General features: G+C 48.0%; 1 protein-coding gene across 1 annotated transcript; it reads left to right on the top strand.

Annotated features, from left to right (window-relative positions):
- The first annotated feature begins 2,310 nt into the window (after positions 1-2,310).
- On the top strand, positions 2,311-14,426 carry LOC144099492 (uncharacterized). Its single transcript, XM_077632842.1, has 4 exons — positions 2,311-2,538; positions 4,045-4,183; positions 5,488-5,695; positions 14,352-14,426. The coding sequence occupies exons 1-3, from the start codon at positions 2,448-2,450 to the stop codon at positions 5,570-5,572; spliced, it is 315 nt and encodes a 104-aa protein (XP_077488968.1). The 5' UTR covers positions 2,311-2,447; the 3' UTR covers positions 5,573-5,695; positions 14,352-14,426.
- Positions 14,427-18,273: the final 3,847 nt, after the last annotated feature.

Here is an 18,273-nt window from a genome sequence, read left to right as displayed (position 1 = left end):
CATTTCCTTCTCGGTGGACACCTCAACCATGGAGTGAGGGAGCGAATAGAGGGGTAAAGAGCGGTAACGAGGGGCACCTTCGTGGAAGGCTCTGGTTAAATGTCGCAAACCTGGAAATGATTGATTGATTTGTTGAAATCTTTATTGTTACACTAAGGTAGGGGACCCCTGCTCCCCGCCTCCGGCACGCAGGCTCAGTGGATGGGGGCCGGGGCTTCCGCGACCATACACTGGAAAATACAAACTGCTTCTTCGCGGCTTCCAGCGCCATTCAGATTGTGCGTAGGTGTTCAGATAACATTTTGTTAGCTGCAGTAATGTTTTCGTACGACAGCCCTATTTCACAGGGTCAAACCCAAGTAGGTATCTTCTGGCGTCCCTGAACACGAGGGTGGTGCAGAAATAAAATAGATATTGCCGAGACTCAGTTTCGAAGCCGCGGCAGCGCGAACTGATCAGCTTGGCCGCCCACTGCACGAGAGCACAATTTTATGGCCGCAGCCGACAATGCCTCGAGCTAAACTGCTACCAACTCTCGCGCTGTGCATTGCACACTGTCCTCTTCATTGCCTTCCTTCTTCGGCGCGAATAGATCCGTTCAGCTTAACATCGCTCAGGCCTTAACCTGAGTCTGATATCGTCGTCGGACGTGCCGACCACAAATCAAAGCAAACACATGAGCCTACCAGAATAAACACATCTTTTCGCGCGTCTAATCGGTTTGACTGCATTAAAACCTTAGCACTTTCTCTTTGCTTTTCTTTTTGACGTTGGACGGCACAGCGTTCGCCAGTTCTCCTTGGCAGCTCCTATGGGGTCCGTAGGTATTGTACGGGCGCCTTCACCTCCAAGGTCTTTGGCGGCAAAGGAGCCACATTCGTGAAGTGTAGATGACTCCATTAAAATTTGAACTTAAGGACCTGATTCTCAAAGGCCTTCGGGGTGTCAGTGTGGCAGGGGCATATGTCACAATGCTGGGGAGATCAATGATATATTTATGTGAAACTAGCAAGCGCAAATGGAGATAGACAGGGCATGGGTGTGGGCATGGGGTATGGGTGCGGTAATTGTCGTCTGTGCACCATTCACGCCTGAAGCGCTGGAAACTGTCCAGCTTTTTTTTTTTTGGTAACCGATTCCGTAACTGTAGAGGACGCTTGCTATTTGCTATTCAAGTATAAATTGAATACAAATTTTGCATGTCATAATTAAAATTGCTAGTTTGCAAATTTGAATTATTTAAAGCGCACATTTTAATAACTATTTTGGATATTGAAGAATAGAATTACGTTTGAATTATTCGAGCTTTCTAAATTTAAAACTTTTAAGTTTGATTGTAAATTTTACCGTATATTTAATATTTACAACTTTAAAAAAAAATTTAAAATTTTCAAGAGGGCAAGGCCTCTCGTTTTCAATAAAAAATAATATGGAATAGACTGAGGCATCTTTCCTCTTGCCAATCCTTTTTGTGGAGAAAGAAAGGTGTGCCAAGGAGTCGGCGAATGAGACCTCACTAGTGGAAAAGTTAGCTTCTCAGCGGGCTTTCAGGATTTTGCGAGCTGTTAGTTACGAGCTATGACAGCTCTCGCAGAATGTCGTAACCTTGTTTAGTCTGTTCCTTTTTTACCGACTCATATTCATATACATCTCCATGCTACTCGCCGTAAATTCTTTTTAAACGATGTTTATCGCCTCAGGGCATAAAATGGTATGTAATGATTGACGACGGAGAGGCTTAAATAAATGCAAAATGGTTTGCTGGTCTAAATAAGTCAAGGAGTGAACGACGATCTGGTCCCAGGGTCCAAGAGGTATATGAATCGCGATTGTTCGGCAAAAGACTCGCTGTCACCAAGTGCTGAATTCTCTTCGGCTTGAGCCCCGGGCAAACCCACAGCAGGTGGTAAATATCGGCCTCAGTATTTGTAAAATGGTAAACTTATATACGTATGTAGGAAGTGAATGGCCTGACAGCCAACAAATATAAAAAAGGAATAAATCCATACGCGATACAGGTCATTAAATATGGCGAATATTGCATGAAAGAAGACGTCTTCGCTTATTCATTTACGCGCTGGGTGCGCCGGAACAGGAAAGTTTTTATGCCGTTTCAGAATACCTTGATTTTAATGCAAATTTTGAATGATACAATACAGCCACAAAGTGATAATCAATTCTCCTGTCCTTCCTATGACATCTCCGCTTATCCAGACATTTTCTGTTCTATGTCTTGTCGGCACGTTACTTTAGAAAGACGACAAAGAGGAAAAAATATAGCACGAGCAGAGCTCGCGCACTGCTGTTCGAATCTCGGCTAGAACGTCCTTGCTCGAGAGCCGGCTGGAACCCGACTCGCGACAGTTCCTGGGGACTTTTCCAGATCTGTGCTTGGAGCTCACGGTGCAGGGCCCGCAGCTGAGCCTGGAGAGCGGCCAGCTTATTCCATGGGCCTCGGTGGAGTGGCTGTGGCCACAGTCGTCAGTAACGCGTGCACTCTGCAAAATGCTCCCAGCCGACGCCGTCTGGAGTGCTTAGGTGAGGCGGTGGTTCCACTTCCACCGGCCATATTTCTGCTCAGCGGCTCACACCTGTGCCGCGGCTGGATATTTGCGCATCCGCTCTGCGCTCTGGCACCCGCATGTAAGATTTTATAACTCAATCAACCACAAAGAGCCTCAGCAACTGAATTTTATTTCAACAAAAATTTTACTGGTGCTCACGGGCACAGCCGCACAAAAAAAAGGAACGTTAACTGTCGCATGCTTTTCCCTCGCAGATCCGATTAGTCCTCTTTACTCTTCACGCACGTCCAGGTTAAATCAAATTTTCTGATCACGAAAGATGCACGAACTCTCGTCAATAACTCGTACGGAATGTTGAAAGCGGTTCGCGTGAAGACCGCGTCGTCAGCGGGCTTAACTTCGTTCTTCGATCACGTGACCATGCCGTGCACACGCCGCGCTCTATCTTCATCGTTTTCGGACGAGGTGGACTGTCTGTCGCGATAAGGTGACCACCCCTTGCACACACACACCCAATCCTCGCGCTGCGTGCATATACCGTTCTAATCAGAAAGGTTTGAAGCGCCTCTTGAACGCAGCAGTGAGCCCGGAGGTTAGAGCCCGAAAAGATACGGCGGGCTGAACGGAGGAAGCACGAGGAAGCACCAGCTTAAGGATGCTTTCAGACTGAAATATGTAATAGCTTTTTACAAGCCGTCTAGTAAAAGCAATTTAGCGGGTTTCAGCAGGCCTGTAACATGTTAGGTGGACACCACTGCCACATACTTCAATGTACGATGTCAACGTTCACACGTCAAAACGTTCGTGTGATACGCCTAACCGAGCAGTCCGTGGAACGTCAAAATGGGCCTGCCAATGTAGACCTCTCGGCCGCTAATTCCAATCTGCTCTCGCAAATTGATGCGGTAAACCGGTAAGCTTATATATATATTAATTTGTGTTTTTGATGCAAGTGTTGTGTCTACGACGGGCTTAATATTAAAACAAATAACTGTCGGGGGACCATATGATCCGATGCGTCAAATCTGCGCTATCATTAATGGTTGTGTGCTTCGCTTTTACACTGATCGCTATCGCATTGCTTCAGTGAAATTTTCAGCACTTCACTTCACACCATATCTTTCTTCCCTTCCTCTATAGTCGCTAATCAAATCAAATGAAGCATAAATTGTGCCATTCAGAACGTTCTGTCAAAAATATTCGCTACAAACACTTTGTATTCATTTGGTCTGAAATACAAACTAATGCAAAGTTTTTAGACTTGACGCAGTAAACGGTCGCGCGAAGATCAGTTTCGCGGAACAAGGTGCGCTACTCGATACACTTTAGTTCATCGGACTGTCAGAACGGCAGCCGTCCAGCGTGTTCTGATGGCGTCTCACACTGTATGAACTCTGCGCGTTAACTGTGCTGAGCAGACGCTGTAGTTCGCAGTCGTGAAAATATTGCGGCACATCAGTGTGTGGGAGGGTTTTTTAGCAGAGGTCAGTGTGCCTTTTCGTTTATGCTGGATATGCAGTGGCCTCAGCCAAGTGCGATGCTTCCCGTCAGGCAAGCCTGTGCGGAGGTCTTCAACCGCAACGACACCCATTTCGCCCGCCCGATGCCTTCGCTCGTGTTCCTCGCCTGCCACGACATAATCGGCGAGGACACGATGAGTACGCCTGCATCTATCGTGAAGTTGTCGTTTAAAAGTCGCTGGGGCGCAAACGGGCACAGTAAACTCTTTTGTCTGGCGTGACATTCAGGAGCGAAGCACTCAGCGTTGTGCCTTGCGAAAAACAGGAAATTTGCGAGGGGCCAACTGTTGTCACTTTGAGAGAGAGGCCAACAATGACAGTATTTGATACGCCATGCTTCCTTGCAGAGTTCTCTCGTCGTCTACAACGCCCCCGCATATAAAAAGCGGTGACGTAGGCCTTACAATTTTTATAGACCTTGCACGCTATCACTGATCCAGCTATCGGCTGTAACTGAACTGCTAACAACTGCATTTGCGTATGTTCTATTAAACCATAATATGAACAATAGATGTCTAATCCAGTGAGGTATACTAGTGACACTTAATTGTCATGAAGCTGAACATTCCTATATATTTTTCAACTAGATTACTATTCAGTGCTCATGCGTACCTAAGATGTAAAGTTAGGTTAAGCAAAAAAATACATTCACAAGGAAAGATAAGAAGAACGGCAACGTCTCTTGACGGTCATGCATAGGAATGTAGCTGCATGCAGGATTGCCATTGGTTTACAGGATAGGCGGTTATAATAGAGTAATTCGGAGTGCTGTGCGTGCCCACGATATGAGATTTCGCTGCCAGGTTCGAAATCCACATATAAAATCATGTCACTGGCACCCACTACTAGAATACGAGTTAATATCGGACACTTGCCCCTGTCGACTTCGCTGCATGAGCGCAAGCTAGAAATCAATGCACTGAAGGTTTATGGGTGTATTTTATTTATTTATTTTTTAATTCCTTTCTCCCTAAAAGTCATGCAGCCCCCTGAAATCAAGAATGCTTTGCAAGCGAATTCGCTTCAGATTTTTTTTTTAATCTGACCTGCTTACAGTGAGAACATCAATAGCATTTGCTCGTCATTCATACCTCCAAGGCGATCTCTCCATTTCACCTGTGCTTCTGAAATTGTAGAGCTGCCTCTGATAACTAATTAGGCTGTAGCCCATGACTTTGTACGCGGTGTAGCCTATAGGCATGAGGGCACTCCCCTCTGGCCCCTCTCAGCAAAACAGGGTCCATAAGCAGCAGCAGAAGAAATAAACTTTAACAGAGTGAGCTCGCTTGCGAAAGAGGACGTCATCATGTTGCATCAGTATCGGTGGACGAGTGATAATAAGCGCTAGGCCGCAGAACTCTAATGGGTGCACAGCTCTTCAACCACGAAACTGCTGCAGTGGCGTCTCTCGATTAATCGAAGCATTGCTTGTGCGTCTGCAGCTACGTCCGCAGTGTCCGTGGTAAACGGCACCTCAGCAAGCTGCTGATCCCGGCCACGGGGGTCGACACCAGCGGCGGACAATGACTGCGGTGGGGGTTCCCTCGACTTCCTGGGCGAGCCCTTCAGCGCTGTTGGGCAGTGTCAAACGACGGCCGCCCATGTTGGCTTGGATGACTCGCTGCCACCGTCAGATAGTGCTGACCCCGAGTGAGTGATAGAGAACTCTCGACGTTCAGCTTGCTGATAGAAGGCCGTCTTGCAACGGTCGCTGGATGCTTTATCGGGTTTTCTTTCTAAGGCGAAAATATCGAGTAGATTAGGGGCCTGACATAAGCTGCCTCATATACCGCAGAAGAAACGAGAGCATCTCCGTGGCGACAATCATGTTCCAACACGGTTCTCCGGGGCAGTGACTGGCCCGCCCGCTGGCTTCAGGGGCGCGCAGCGTAAGGGGATAAAAGGTAGGCCCGTCCCGTAAGGCAGTACGTTCAGGAGAGGTCGTCTTCAGGGTGTCACTGTCGCGGCAGCACGCTTTGGGAAAGTCGACCCTTTTATGGCCTATCCCGCGATTAACTCTTCCCCGTCCTCGTCATCTAGTACGCCCCTCCGGTCGACCGCCTCCCCGACCAGAGAACGTCCTCGGAACTGCAAGGCTGTCAGAGAACTCTTTCTCACCCCTAACTGTTGCTTGAGAAATATTTAAGCCCATTGTTTATACATTGATTGCCCTAGTATTTTCTTCATTGTATATTTACTATAACTCTCTGCTCGTACTTAATGTTTTGAAACCTTTTGTTGCGTTACCGGTATCCCTCGATAAATCATTGTATTTGCTTACAGTCGGGATCCTTTTTTTTCGTGTTGTCTTTTGTGGCGAACCTGTTCTTAGAGCTTCTAGAGTTCTGGTTGTTATTGATGTCATTAAAACTGCTCGCTATAAATATCGTGTTCTTTGTTACAAAAGTGATTGTCGTGAACTTAGTCCTCAATCCAGCATCGACGCACGTGCTTCATCGTTAAGCAGCCTAACCTCTATCTGTGTCCACAGACCTCGTTAGAGGGACAGCGGGTAACCGTAAAGTGGATACCGATCCTCTGCCCACCCTAAAGGCCGAGGTTTGTTCATATTTGCCGTCCGCGAAAAGGGCTGGTCAACCAGGTGTCCTTGGCTGAAAGCGGAGTAGGTGCATTTTTGAAAGTGTTGCGTCCTAGCCCTATAGCGCTTCCCAGCTAAGATGGCCAAAGCAGAGTTAAAACGGCTGTTCGAGTACGGCCGATCTTATGGCTTCGAGGGTCAAGATCTACTTACATTGGTGCAACAGGAACGAGCTCCTCCCAGAGATAAACGCAATGAGGAGTGTACACGGTGGACTGAGGAGGCAGAGCAAGACCTGCAGAATGCCCGAGAACAGCCTAAGCTCCAGATGGCGGAGATGGAGAAAGAAAAGGAATTGCTGATGCTCCGACAAGGCCCACAGGATAGTGCGGCAAATAGCGCTAATAGCACCGGAAAGACAATGTCAGAAACGGCGGAAGGTGAGGTTTCTCAGGCCGAACTCATAAGATCGCAAAAAGAAATGCCAAATTGTGACGGGGGCAGACACGACCTTGACGCTTACCTCTTTAGGTTCGAGCGCGGCGCAGAACGTCAGAGTTGGCCTCGCGACAAATGGGCTACAGGCGTCGGCCGTATAATAGCTATATCAATCTTTGAAATTTCGAAAACGCGCTTCCTCGCCGCTGTGGCACTACTAATGTGGACACAATTCTAGAGCCATTCGAAAACCGAGCGCCTGCAGGGGAGCGCAACGCGACGTCAATCAAATCGTGACACACAGAGAAGCAATCACACAGCCCGTGTATACTGCCAGAGCATTGCTTGACGGCGTCCACAGCTATGGCAGAAAGGTCCCGCATAGTGTCTGTTCAACCGGGCTGTCTGCAAAAAATGAGACGCCGGAGGAGACACGCACGACATACGCGATCAAAAATATACGCTATAGGGAAATGGGATGAATTTAGTTGTGCCCAGGTCTTGCCAGACACGGCTCTTAGACAAAAGCTCTTATGTGCGCTTACCGTTTAGATCTAATTAAAATAAAGGCACGGCTAATCCTATTCGCCATATTTGCGAGAGAAACCCTATAGAAGATGGTGACCATATTTTATGTGGACACGAGAGAAATCGCCCCCAGGATGCTCCTTCCACATGCCTCAGTTTACAGCAGAGAGAATGGTCATAAGAAATGACGACAAAGATGAAAGTAGAAGCGAGTATCGCAGGCTGCATCCCCGAGGTACTCACCACCTTCCCCTTATGCAAGCGCTCTATCATGCTGCGTGTAATAGTAATATTTTCACGAAAATTAGGAATGGTGCGAAAGCAAAGTGTGTGGCTGGTCATAAAGATGTCAACTCGTACGGAGTATCCCTGCCAGCCAGTCGCTTACACGTGTACACAGACACGCACGCACACTCGCGCGCAGTGTCATTTCAGCTCTTTGTGAGGGCACGGCGCAGATGCCGCGTCTATCATTCTATCACTCTCAAACCGAGTGCGAGAGTGCTGCCCCTCCTGAACCGGTGCAGAAAGTGTAGGCAAATCGAGGAGACCGTCGGATATCGAGGTCTTCTCCTGAGCTTTCCTTCCTTCATATTCAAAGCCCTCACCTCTCGCGATGCCATCATGGAGGAAAAGATTTTTTCTTGCGTGCATGGCATTCTACCATTCGATCACGTTTCACGTGACACGCCATTGCGGGAAATACTCCGTCGGCATGTATGGATGGGTGGTGCGCTGCTGAAAACTCTCAAGGTTATCTAGCTTGCAACATAAATAGTAGTAGTATTGGTTTTATTCAAATAATAAAATAAAGGAATATCTACTTTCTATCCCCGACATCTGCTATCCATGCTGGAAGCGGCAGAGGTAGGGAAGCTGAAATAAAGTGATACCAGGCTGACTGGAGAAATGAAACGCTAGACGTGAGGGGCAGCCAGAAAAGACACTGGGAAGAGAGTATAAATTCGCATGTGTACCGCTCTGGCGCGCGGGACGTCCGTAAACGAAAAAGCAAAGGCAGCGCGGGCGCACGACACTCGAAACTGTACGACACACGTTAGGTCACTGCCCATCACTCACTGGCGGACAACAGACGGAACCTCAAGGTCGTCTTTTTGAGGAAAGCACAGAGGCTCACCATGGTTCTCTCATGTGTGTGCTCACTGCCCTGAGGCCACAATAGCGTTGTGAGGGCGTCTGGGAGTAGACCCTGCGCCCCGTTGACTGCGAACAACAAATAGCCCCAAAAGCAGATTCCACAGCCATTCCCATAGCTCACTGGTATAGAAGGCCTGCCTGCCTGCCTGCCTGCCTGCCTGCCTGCCCTGCCTGCCCTGCCCTGCCCTGCCCTGCCCTGCCCTGCCCTGCCCTGCCCTGCCCTGCCCTGCCCTGCCCTGCCTGCCTGCCTGTCTGTCTGTCTGTCTGTCTGTCTGTCTGTCTGTCTGTCTGTCTGTCTGTCTGTCTGTCTCTGTCTGTCTGTCTGTCTGTCTGTCTGTCTGTCTGTCTGTCTGTCTGTCTGTCTGTCTGTCTGTCTGTCTGTCTGTCTGTCTGTCTGTGTGTGTTACTGCCAGGAAAAAACAAAGGAAAGTGCACAGGCCTGCTCACTGGCTCGAGCCGAGCCACAATCGCTACCACGTGCAGATAGAAAGACAGGATAGCAAAGACGCGCTAAAGACCCGTGGCGGGAGTGAAGCATGCTTCAAACTCTCCGCCACATTTCCAAAAATAAGTCCAGCTTGGACCCGTAACAGATACTCCACGTGTCCGGACAATCCGGATATGGTATAGAAGGTATTCACTGAGGCCGCACTACAAGGCGGCGTGAGTGTTATCACGGCTAGCGCGCGATGCTGGCGGTCGTTTCCCTACAGCTCGCGCAGTGTCAACTATGCCGTTAGGTACTTGGCCTACATTGTTAGTGATCTGTAACATCTTTGTACATTGTTAAATGCATCAACGTCCAATTCTCCTTGTGGAACGCTTCATGCGCATGAAGTTTATTTCCATTTAAATCCTTCTGTGCCGTCATATAACCGAGCTGCATGATCAGTGTTTAAGTTGGGCTGCAACCTTATGACGCAACTCGGCAGGAAAGCTGGCCAGCTGCACTGCACGCAAGGATGTTTTTCGACTTCCAACTTGTATTACCAGTTGATAACTCTCGGCTACTCATGCAGTACACATCGTAGATACACAGGACATGATTAATTACCCAAATTCCAAAACTGCCGCCGCAGAAACTCTTATTTCCAGTGCTTGTAGCCCGCGAGCTGCTCAAGATTCGCAGACGGTGTTTGAGCAGAAAAGGAAAGCGTCATATCTGCCTTATTTACGCGGCAGAAAGGTCGAACAAATACTGTCATGCGCTCGCAGCAAGACTAGCAGTCGCAGAGAGAATGTTTTGCAATTTTGAATGTAGCAACATATTGTTACTTTCAATGCACAATTCGGAATCTCAGCCTGTTTCCAGCAACGCGATTTGCAGCGATTCTGCAAGATTCGGCATTAACCTGTCGCTCAACAGATACTTAGAATTACTCAGTTCTTGAAAAACTGTACTTTGATGCCGTCGGCACCCTCAGCCGGCTCTTGGTATTGCCAGCTTGTCAAGTAGTTTCACACACTCATAAATTTGCCGCGCCTGGATTTTGCGGCAGTACACGCGACCCCCAGCATGGCGAATCTCGCGGCTGCCGAATGACGTGGCATCAATACCTCCTATACTCTAATACAACTTAAACCGGCAGTGAAGCTCCGCCCGCATTCAGATACACCACACATGACTTTTTCCACGACACAAAAAATAGTCCGTTATTAACACTTTTCGCGTTCCCTAAACAAGAAGCTTATCACAAGAAAAAAATTATAAGGTCTAGAAATTTCTTAACTCGATTGTTCAATGTAGCTAACTATTTAAACGTTGATTTCGTTTGCAACTATATTTGGTCAGCGGAGTAATACAGTACGCGACGGATCGTGACCCAGCGTAACTGGTGTTTATTTTTTAAGTTATATCCCACTATTGTGAAGCTGTAATAGGAGAGATATAGGCATGTTCGCCATATATCGCTGCTGACACCGTTCAATACTTCCAGGACCCCATAGCGAGCGCACGCCCACCACGGCGGGCCTTGCTCAGAGGGAGCAAAGGAACGACACTCTGGCATCTGACACAAAGGAACATTTATTGATACGACACCAATAACACCAGCTAGCAACAAAGTACGCTAAGGAATCCAGCGCTTTGTCTGTCCATTTGTGTGCCTTACGTCCCGTCTTCTTCGCGCAGTTTGTACTCATTCGCTTCATTATGGACCAACTATCCCGCCAGAACGTCCTTCTTCGAGTCCCCAGCAAGGTTACGAGCTAATGTTCGCCCACGCTAGGGTATGGGGAAACTCCGAAGCCGTATGGGGCGATATGGGGGAGCACGTCTCTCCGCCACTTCCTCGACCTGCTGGCGGAGAGCATAGCGCGCAGCCGAACAGTTCGTACGCGCCGACGGTCACCAGCCGAAGAGAGCCTCCTCTCTCCCGCGTAGTACTCTCGCCGTCTGTGGCCATCGTGTCGCTGCTCGCAATGCACTAACGCGTTGCAGTTGTAGTACCTTCGCCGTGCTTACATAAGCTGCTTTTCCCGTACGGTCGTTGTTACCGAAGTTAGCCTGTGTAAAGTCGCCACTAAGAGAAGTTTAGCATAGTGACGTCACCGAAGCAACGAAAAGCGCACCGCGCGACTGGCGCAGAGCCGTGCTTTACGAACACTCGTGGCACTTTTAATATCTTCGGGTTTGTAGCCACAGTGCAGAGCGCTGTTATCTGCCGCTCCTGTGGCAGGCCACTAGTGCCAGTCTTTTTTTTTTTTATCATGACTGTGCGTGGTTGCTGACGTCACTTTAGGTAGCGTGAAGATTGCAATGGGGAACTTGCGCTGAAGTTTGCGGTACCGATTGCAGCGCCATAACACACTGCCTAGCGAGAAGAGCAAGCAGTTTTGGGTAGTACTATTAATACTTTTCCACGCCACCTTCAGGCGCTTAATGGCGTGAGCCTCCGCGCTCTGTCGAAGGCGCACATGCCGTGCGTCAGCTATCTGGGTTACGCCGAAAGAAGCTAGGCAATGAATGCTGTCAGCCAAACGCGGGTATCTAATCGCGCAGAATGTGTTCTCGCGTTTGCAGCGGCCCAAGCGGCTGACGAAAGCAGTTTTGAGTCACCGAATGAAACAATTGCAGTACCACCTTGGCAGCGCAGGTTCCCCATGACAGCGATATTTTAGGCTCTTGTTGATTCCTTATTGCCACTGCGGATTTTAGGAAACACTTGAGTGAAGCAGGTAGTGAATTAAAACAAACCAGCAGTGATTACGTAGGAGTCTTGTAAAACATCATATGACCAAAACTTGCAGAAACTTTGACATGAGTTGTCATCGTTCAGTGATTCAAACGCAGAAGGAAACTGTGGTCGAAGGCGCTAGCTTTTTTAACATGCAAGCGAAGACGATCGTGATTTCTACCGCCAGGGCACAAAAACCTCTTCCAAGCGGCAGCGGCGGCTAGCGCCTAATGATGACGCAGAGCAGTGAGGTTTCAACGAGTTAGAATTTTTTACGCGCGCTGTGCAGTTTGTCGCGTAATTCCCTTTGTCGCTAGCATGTGATACAGCCATCACTCGTCATTCCAACGAAGAAAACACTCAGCCAAGGATTTGGTATCTGATGTGTTTATATGCTTTTGTTCGTACTATGTTTTAGTGACGTTCGACTGCCATGTGACGGTGTAAGCCCGATCACGCGGCTCCCGGGAACATTCGAAAGTTGCTTGCGCGAACTGGGGCTTCATCGTTGTTATCACGGTTGCCATTGATACAGTTTGGTTTTCGTGAGGATACTTCGTTTACGAACCAATGAATAGGACGCAAGCCAAAGTATACTTCTCCCGTAAAATGAAAGTGGCCACGATAAATAAGTCTACGTACGCCCGCTGCACGCTGACACGAAGGCTTATGATTTACGAACAGCTTACGCGCGCTTTCCTTGCATTTGTAACGAATAGTACACGTGTCATTGTATTTCAGCGGGAATAAGAGCGCGTTCGTGGCCTCGCACAGGCATTCCATTAGCATGCACAGATGTTAGTCAGCTGCCTAAAGCAGCCCGAGGACGGATGGCTACCTACGACCAGAGATGGCCATCCTCACGAGGGCGAGCCCTCATGAGTGCGTCCTCATCCTTACCTCAGGAGGGCTTCATTTCTTGAGGTGAGGATGAGGGAAGAAAGACACAATTAGGTGAGGGCGAGGGATGGAAGACATGGTGAGGTGAAGGCGAGGCCGAGCAGGATGCACTGTCGGAAGGCGAGGTTGATGGCGCGGACCGTACTCCGGGTGAACGCTTTTCCCTGTGCAGCCCGTTATGAGTTTCCGTTTTAAAGCGCCACTTCCTGGGATGCAGGTTCCAGGGGAAGACGTAGTTTCTGCAGTCTGGAGGTACACGAGGCGAACACTAAAGGCGGGGAGCCGCACATCTCTGTCGCAGCGATGTACTACGACGCGGACAAATCTATGCCGAAAGAAGCACTCTTCTAACTCAAAATGCCTATTTTAAAAAATTAGGTGAAACACCCTGTATATTGCGCTAACAAAGAGGCTCTGGTCGAACCCTGCTCGTGGACACTGGTCCAACGAGAGCCGTGGTACCGCAGTCAAAATTTTCACTATCAGCCCTCAGTCTGTCAGGTGATCAGAGTGTAGAGTAAAACACTTGAAATTCTACCCAGTAAGGCTGTTGAATTCCCAAGTTCTAAGCCTTGTTTCCACAGCATTACACAACATGAGCCCGAGAAAAGTATGGGTAAGATGAATATTCAGGTCTGTTTTATAAGACGGCGTCTGCACTGGTGAGTAGTGGGAAAGACGCTGTGCGAATTTCAGCTCCCACCAGAGGCATCAGCCACCTTTCCACCCCGGCCTCCCCGCCCTGGCACCATCACCCTCGACCGCTTCCTCCCCACTTCTATCTTCCATATGCGCAACGCACCTTCAAACTCTTGCCTGTATGACGCCTGCAGTAAGAATACAAGCACCAAAGCAATCATCGAGGGTATATCCAACTGCTGTCGCCGCTTCCCCGCATCAGGTTCTATGATCGTCCTGCCAATTTTTTTTTTGTGCTTCGTTCCGTACGCGCTGTTCTCTGCCATTGCCAAGAATCTACAACTATCCAACGCGTTTCTCTTCCTAATGCCCTGGGTGAATTCTGCGGCTCGATAGCTCTCGGCAAATGCGTCATGACCGAGGACACCGGGTCGTTGAACCGCATTCGTCTCCCGGAATTAGACAAGCATTGGGAAAATTGCACGCGACGAAGCAGCACCCTGCACCCTGCACACAATGTTGTCGCGTAGCTCGGGCGTGATAGAACTGACGAGAGAACTGTATGCGAACTGTTTTCTCTGGTGGAGCGGAGCGGAGGCGCCTCGTGATCATTAGGAGCCGCTTCAGTGTAGCTGAAGTTCGCATTAATGCCTCCCACCTGAGCTGCATAGGGAATCGAAGATTAATTTTGAATTTTAACTTTTTCTATTCTCTCCCTATTTGAGAAGTATAAGGAGTTTTTGATTCGAGATCGTAAGCGGACTTCGCGATTAACGCAAGTCATCATTGAATAGAAGATATAGAATTGGACACAAAACCATGCCTGAGAAAGCTGCGTTTTTGTATCTGCAGAACAGCATAGGGCCCATTTTCTTTGGAGACGTATGACTGTCACTGAGATCTTTTTTTTTTCTTTCTGTTTTTTCAGGTTCAAAGGGTGGCGTGGTCACACCGTCTACCTTTTGTACATATATTTTCAATTAGAAGCGTTGTGAAAACTGCGTGTGTGAATTTCATGTTTCGTCTTGATCATTATGCTGACACATGGAACACACTGGAATGCTGGGCCGAATGCCGAACTCGAGACGCTGTGTATCGGAACTATATTCAGTCTGCATGTTTACTACAAAGGACGTGATCTTTTGTCTTCACTGACAGACACATACACACGATAAGCTAAGAAATTCTATTCGTTCCTGGCGACATGTTGTTGACAGCAAGCAGAAAGATAAGACTCCGACAAGAAACGATAGCTAGCAACCTGAGCACAGCCCAAAGCTTTAAACAAAACAATGTGAATTACTGCCAACCATGACAGGAAATATTATTTCACTGTGCACGCAAGATGACCGCCTCTCTCGCTCAGGAAGCAGCTCTGGGCGCAGTGTCGACTGGTTGGAAGAACTGCTTCCAGAAGTCTTGCAAGTTCGTGCAGATTCTGAGCGCTAACAACAGGTCGCCGTGCAGTTCCGGCCAGCAAGGCTTTGCAAGCCCTGCAGAGTTTTTCGCACGGCTGGTCTCGAGCGGTCTTCCAAGATTTGCCATGCGCGAGCGAGTACCGGGCTTGATTGTCCTGAGCCTAGATGGCCGCGGTGATGTCAAAAGGGGCCACATCAGTTTTGGGTCATGGAGACTTGAAGTTCGACCCGACTGCTTTCACTTCCAAGTTTCGAAGTGATCAAGTTTAGCTTTTACTGAAAGCTCTGCCCCCCAAGCGCCCCCTAAGATACGTCAACGTCCTTCTGGGTCAGTTCGATTAACTGAGAGGAACAGCCGCAGATCTGCCCACAATGACTTCCGTTTCTCAAGCTACTCACCTTATTTCTAAGCCCTGTCCTGAAATGCCTTTTTTTTGCAGAACTTTATTGCAGATTTAGAGAAAAAACAATTTTTTTATCAATCTGATATACTAATTTGATATACTAAGTTCGTGACTTTACGTGGAAATACGCCAGCCGAGGGACAATGCGCTCGTAAGAGAGAGCCGCTGTTCGTTGAGCAGTGCTCAACAAACTGTGGCGTTCCATCTATGGGATATTCAGCAAGCAGGGGGATTTTGCAGCAGTAGAATTTGTGGATCCCTGGGCCTGAGGGTAAGCAACGTTTGGAGCTCCTCCCTCTGTGTGTTGTAATATCTATATAACTCCAGGTAAATGCCAATTGGTCGTCGCCGTCGTCGTCACATTGCATCCGTTCGGTCTACGTTTGCAAATGCGTGGCGGCAGATTTGACGCCTCGCGCCCTGAATCCCTCTCACATAAATGCTACCCCCACCTTCCAGCACAATAGTCTGGAAAGTAAACAGGCGCAAATGAAAACTTAGAATGTATCACTCTGATTGCGCCCATTATTTTAATTTCTGCTTGAAAGGACAGGCGATGTTGCCTGCCGCACTAACAAGATGGAGGAGGACACATATCATTATCAGCATTCTTGCCGTTATTGTTTAGATATACAATGTTCTCTCCACGACACTAGAGAAAAGGTGAATGGGAAGACTCTCCACTCCGAAACCACTTTTTTAGCGCTACAGTAAATGTTTCGGGTGCGAGCTGTCACTTGAGAGGCGTTTGTCGTTGGCTCGTTTTTGCGTGAGGCCAGCGCCGATTAGAGAGCCGTCGCCTCGCGCTTGTTGCTTGTACTGATCTGCCACGGCGTGTTGTCTCTGAGTATAGAATCATCACCCTCCGTCATTCTACATGTCTGGCGCGTTTGTTCTGCGCTTGGACGTGGTCTCTGGCAGATAACCAAGTGCGAGCACCACCATCACTGAGCTGTCGCAGAAAGCGCTACGCCTTTCTGGAAATTAATTTTTTGCTTTTATATAATTTGAGCTTCAAGTGCGGCCGAACTTTTATTTAAATAAATTTCGAAATCTTTGGAGAGGCTGCCAATATTTTCAAAAACGAATTTTGAATTTTTCCTCGAGATTGCGGAGAAAACCTGCGAAAAGGTCGCAAGATTCTTGGGCAACGTGTCCCAGTGAATTAGAATTGTAAAATTGGGCGCGCTTATTCGCTTTTATGTGGCACAGGTGGAGTCGTAATTTCTCCTGCAATGCACAAACGTACTTGCTCATTTTCGTTATGATCTTTGTTTTCCATGAAGTTTTAAGATAAAGATGTTCAGGTGACTCCAGGTATTTTTGAGAATTGCGAGGAAACGAACCCACTTCTTACTTGACAGCTCAGCAATTGGCGTATTTTTCTCTTTTAAGTAGCTCTCGATTTCCTGAGTTCCAAAAATCTCGTCACTTTTCATCCGCTCAACCAGAGCACATTCGTGTGGTAAAGGATCTCCTTCTGATGACATTCTTCCTCTTGTAACACAGAGGTGAATTGACGCTGACTGAGTGCTCTTGAGCGAAGTTCACTGCGCCGAAAACAACGTGCGTGAGAGATTTCATATTCAGTGTTTTGCTGTATGTTTCTCATTGGTGTAACATGCAGTGCACCACCACGAACTGTTCCGCTCCTGCTTGCGATCATTGAGTGTGAAGGCTACTTCTGCTTGCGACCATTGATAGAGCACCGTCTATTGCCACATACACCATACGCTTCACTGCAAGCCGGTACGTTAAACTCCTTCAAGAGCCAAAATTTTCTTCGTTGCGGCAGTGGTTCCTTTCAAATTGGAAATGTCCAGAAGTTCTGTCACGCACAGACTTTTGTCCACGCCCCTAATGAATATGGCACGCTGGGCGTTATCTGCAATGTTATTGCCTTCGTCAATGCCTAGACAAAAGACATCACACTGCCGGCAATAATTCAATGCGGCGTTTTAATTGTCGTGGCTTATCTCAGTAATTGTTTACAATGCCGTGGCCTACCTCAGTAATTTTCTGCAATTCAGGGTGAAAGGCTTACCTTTTCGAACTCTTTTCCAGTGATGGGACAGAGAGCACTGCGGCTTCAATCAAGCAGCTTCTCACAAATTACCAAACGGTGAAAGGTTTTCCCATTTCGAAATTTGATAAGAAAGAATGATGCCAGCTCTCAATTGCTTCTCCCGATGCTTTTGGCTGGTTTCGGAAACATTCTTGATGTTTTCCGAGTGACGCCTTCAGTTGATCAATTTTGTCGTCAAGCATATTTCTAGTTGATATGAGAGGACATAAAGTGCCGTGACACATCGTACTCCTTCGCTAGAGGCGCAGTCTTACGACAGAATGAATACAACACTTTGTCCCGTGGCACCTTTTAACGTACACCCTTTAACGTGCTAGTTGGTTACTGAAAAACAACTCTGCGCTTAAGAGCCGAAGGCGGAGGCAGAACAAACACGACACATCAAGGCGCAATACACATTGTACTACTTCGGCACTGGCACAGTCTGACGGCAGATTAAACATATCATCTTGTCCCGCACTCAGTCAAGAAATACCACTGCTTCCATCCAAGTTAAGAACACTTGTCATCTTTAACTTTTCGTTTCGTTGAAGCCTTCGACGGCGACATTCCAATACCGAACCTTCACTGCAAAAACCCTATGTTCTTCCTGCCGCAAGGGGTGTCGAAAATAGTGGATTATTCGTGGCAGAAGTGTAACACAATTTACAACAGGCTATCGCCGAGCAGCCTTCGGTACACTGTAGTGCGTAATACACCTTCCCAACTAATGTCACAAATGGTGGGAAAACAGGAAAAACTTTCCCCGTAAATTCGGCTCCAGTATTCGGTATGGAGATTTCAACGTTTGCAAGTGGCAAGTGGGCTATGAGACATACAAGTGCCTCTGGCTGAGCAGGCCACTCCTCAACTTTAGCTGTTTGCCTTTGTCGAAGCGCTTGCACGGCAGTGCAGTCATCGGTCCTCCCTGAATAAGCTTCTTCCCTGAATATTGCCTTAATT

The sequence above is a fragment of the Amblyomma americanum genome, chromosome 1 (genome assembly GCF_052857255.1).
Source record: "Amblyomma americanum isolate KBUSLIRL-KWMA chromosome 1, ASM5285725v1, whole genome shotgun sequence".
NCBI classification, from domain to species: Eukaryota; Metazoa; Arthropoda; class Arachnida; order Ixodida; family Ixodidae; genus Amblyomma; species Amblyomma americanum.
This window is presented reverse-complemented; position numbering and strand designations above follow the sequence as displayed.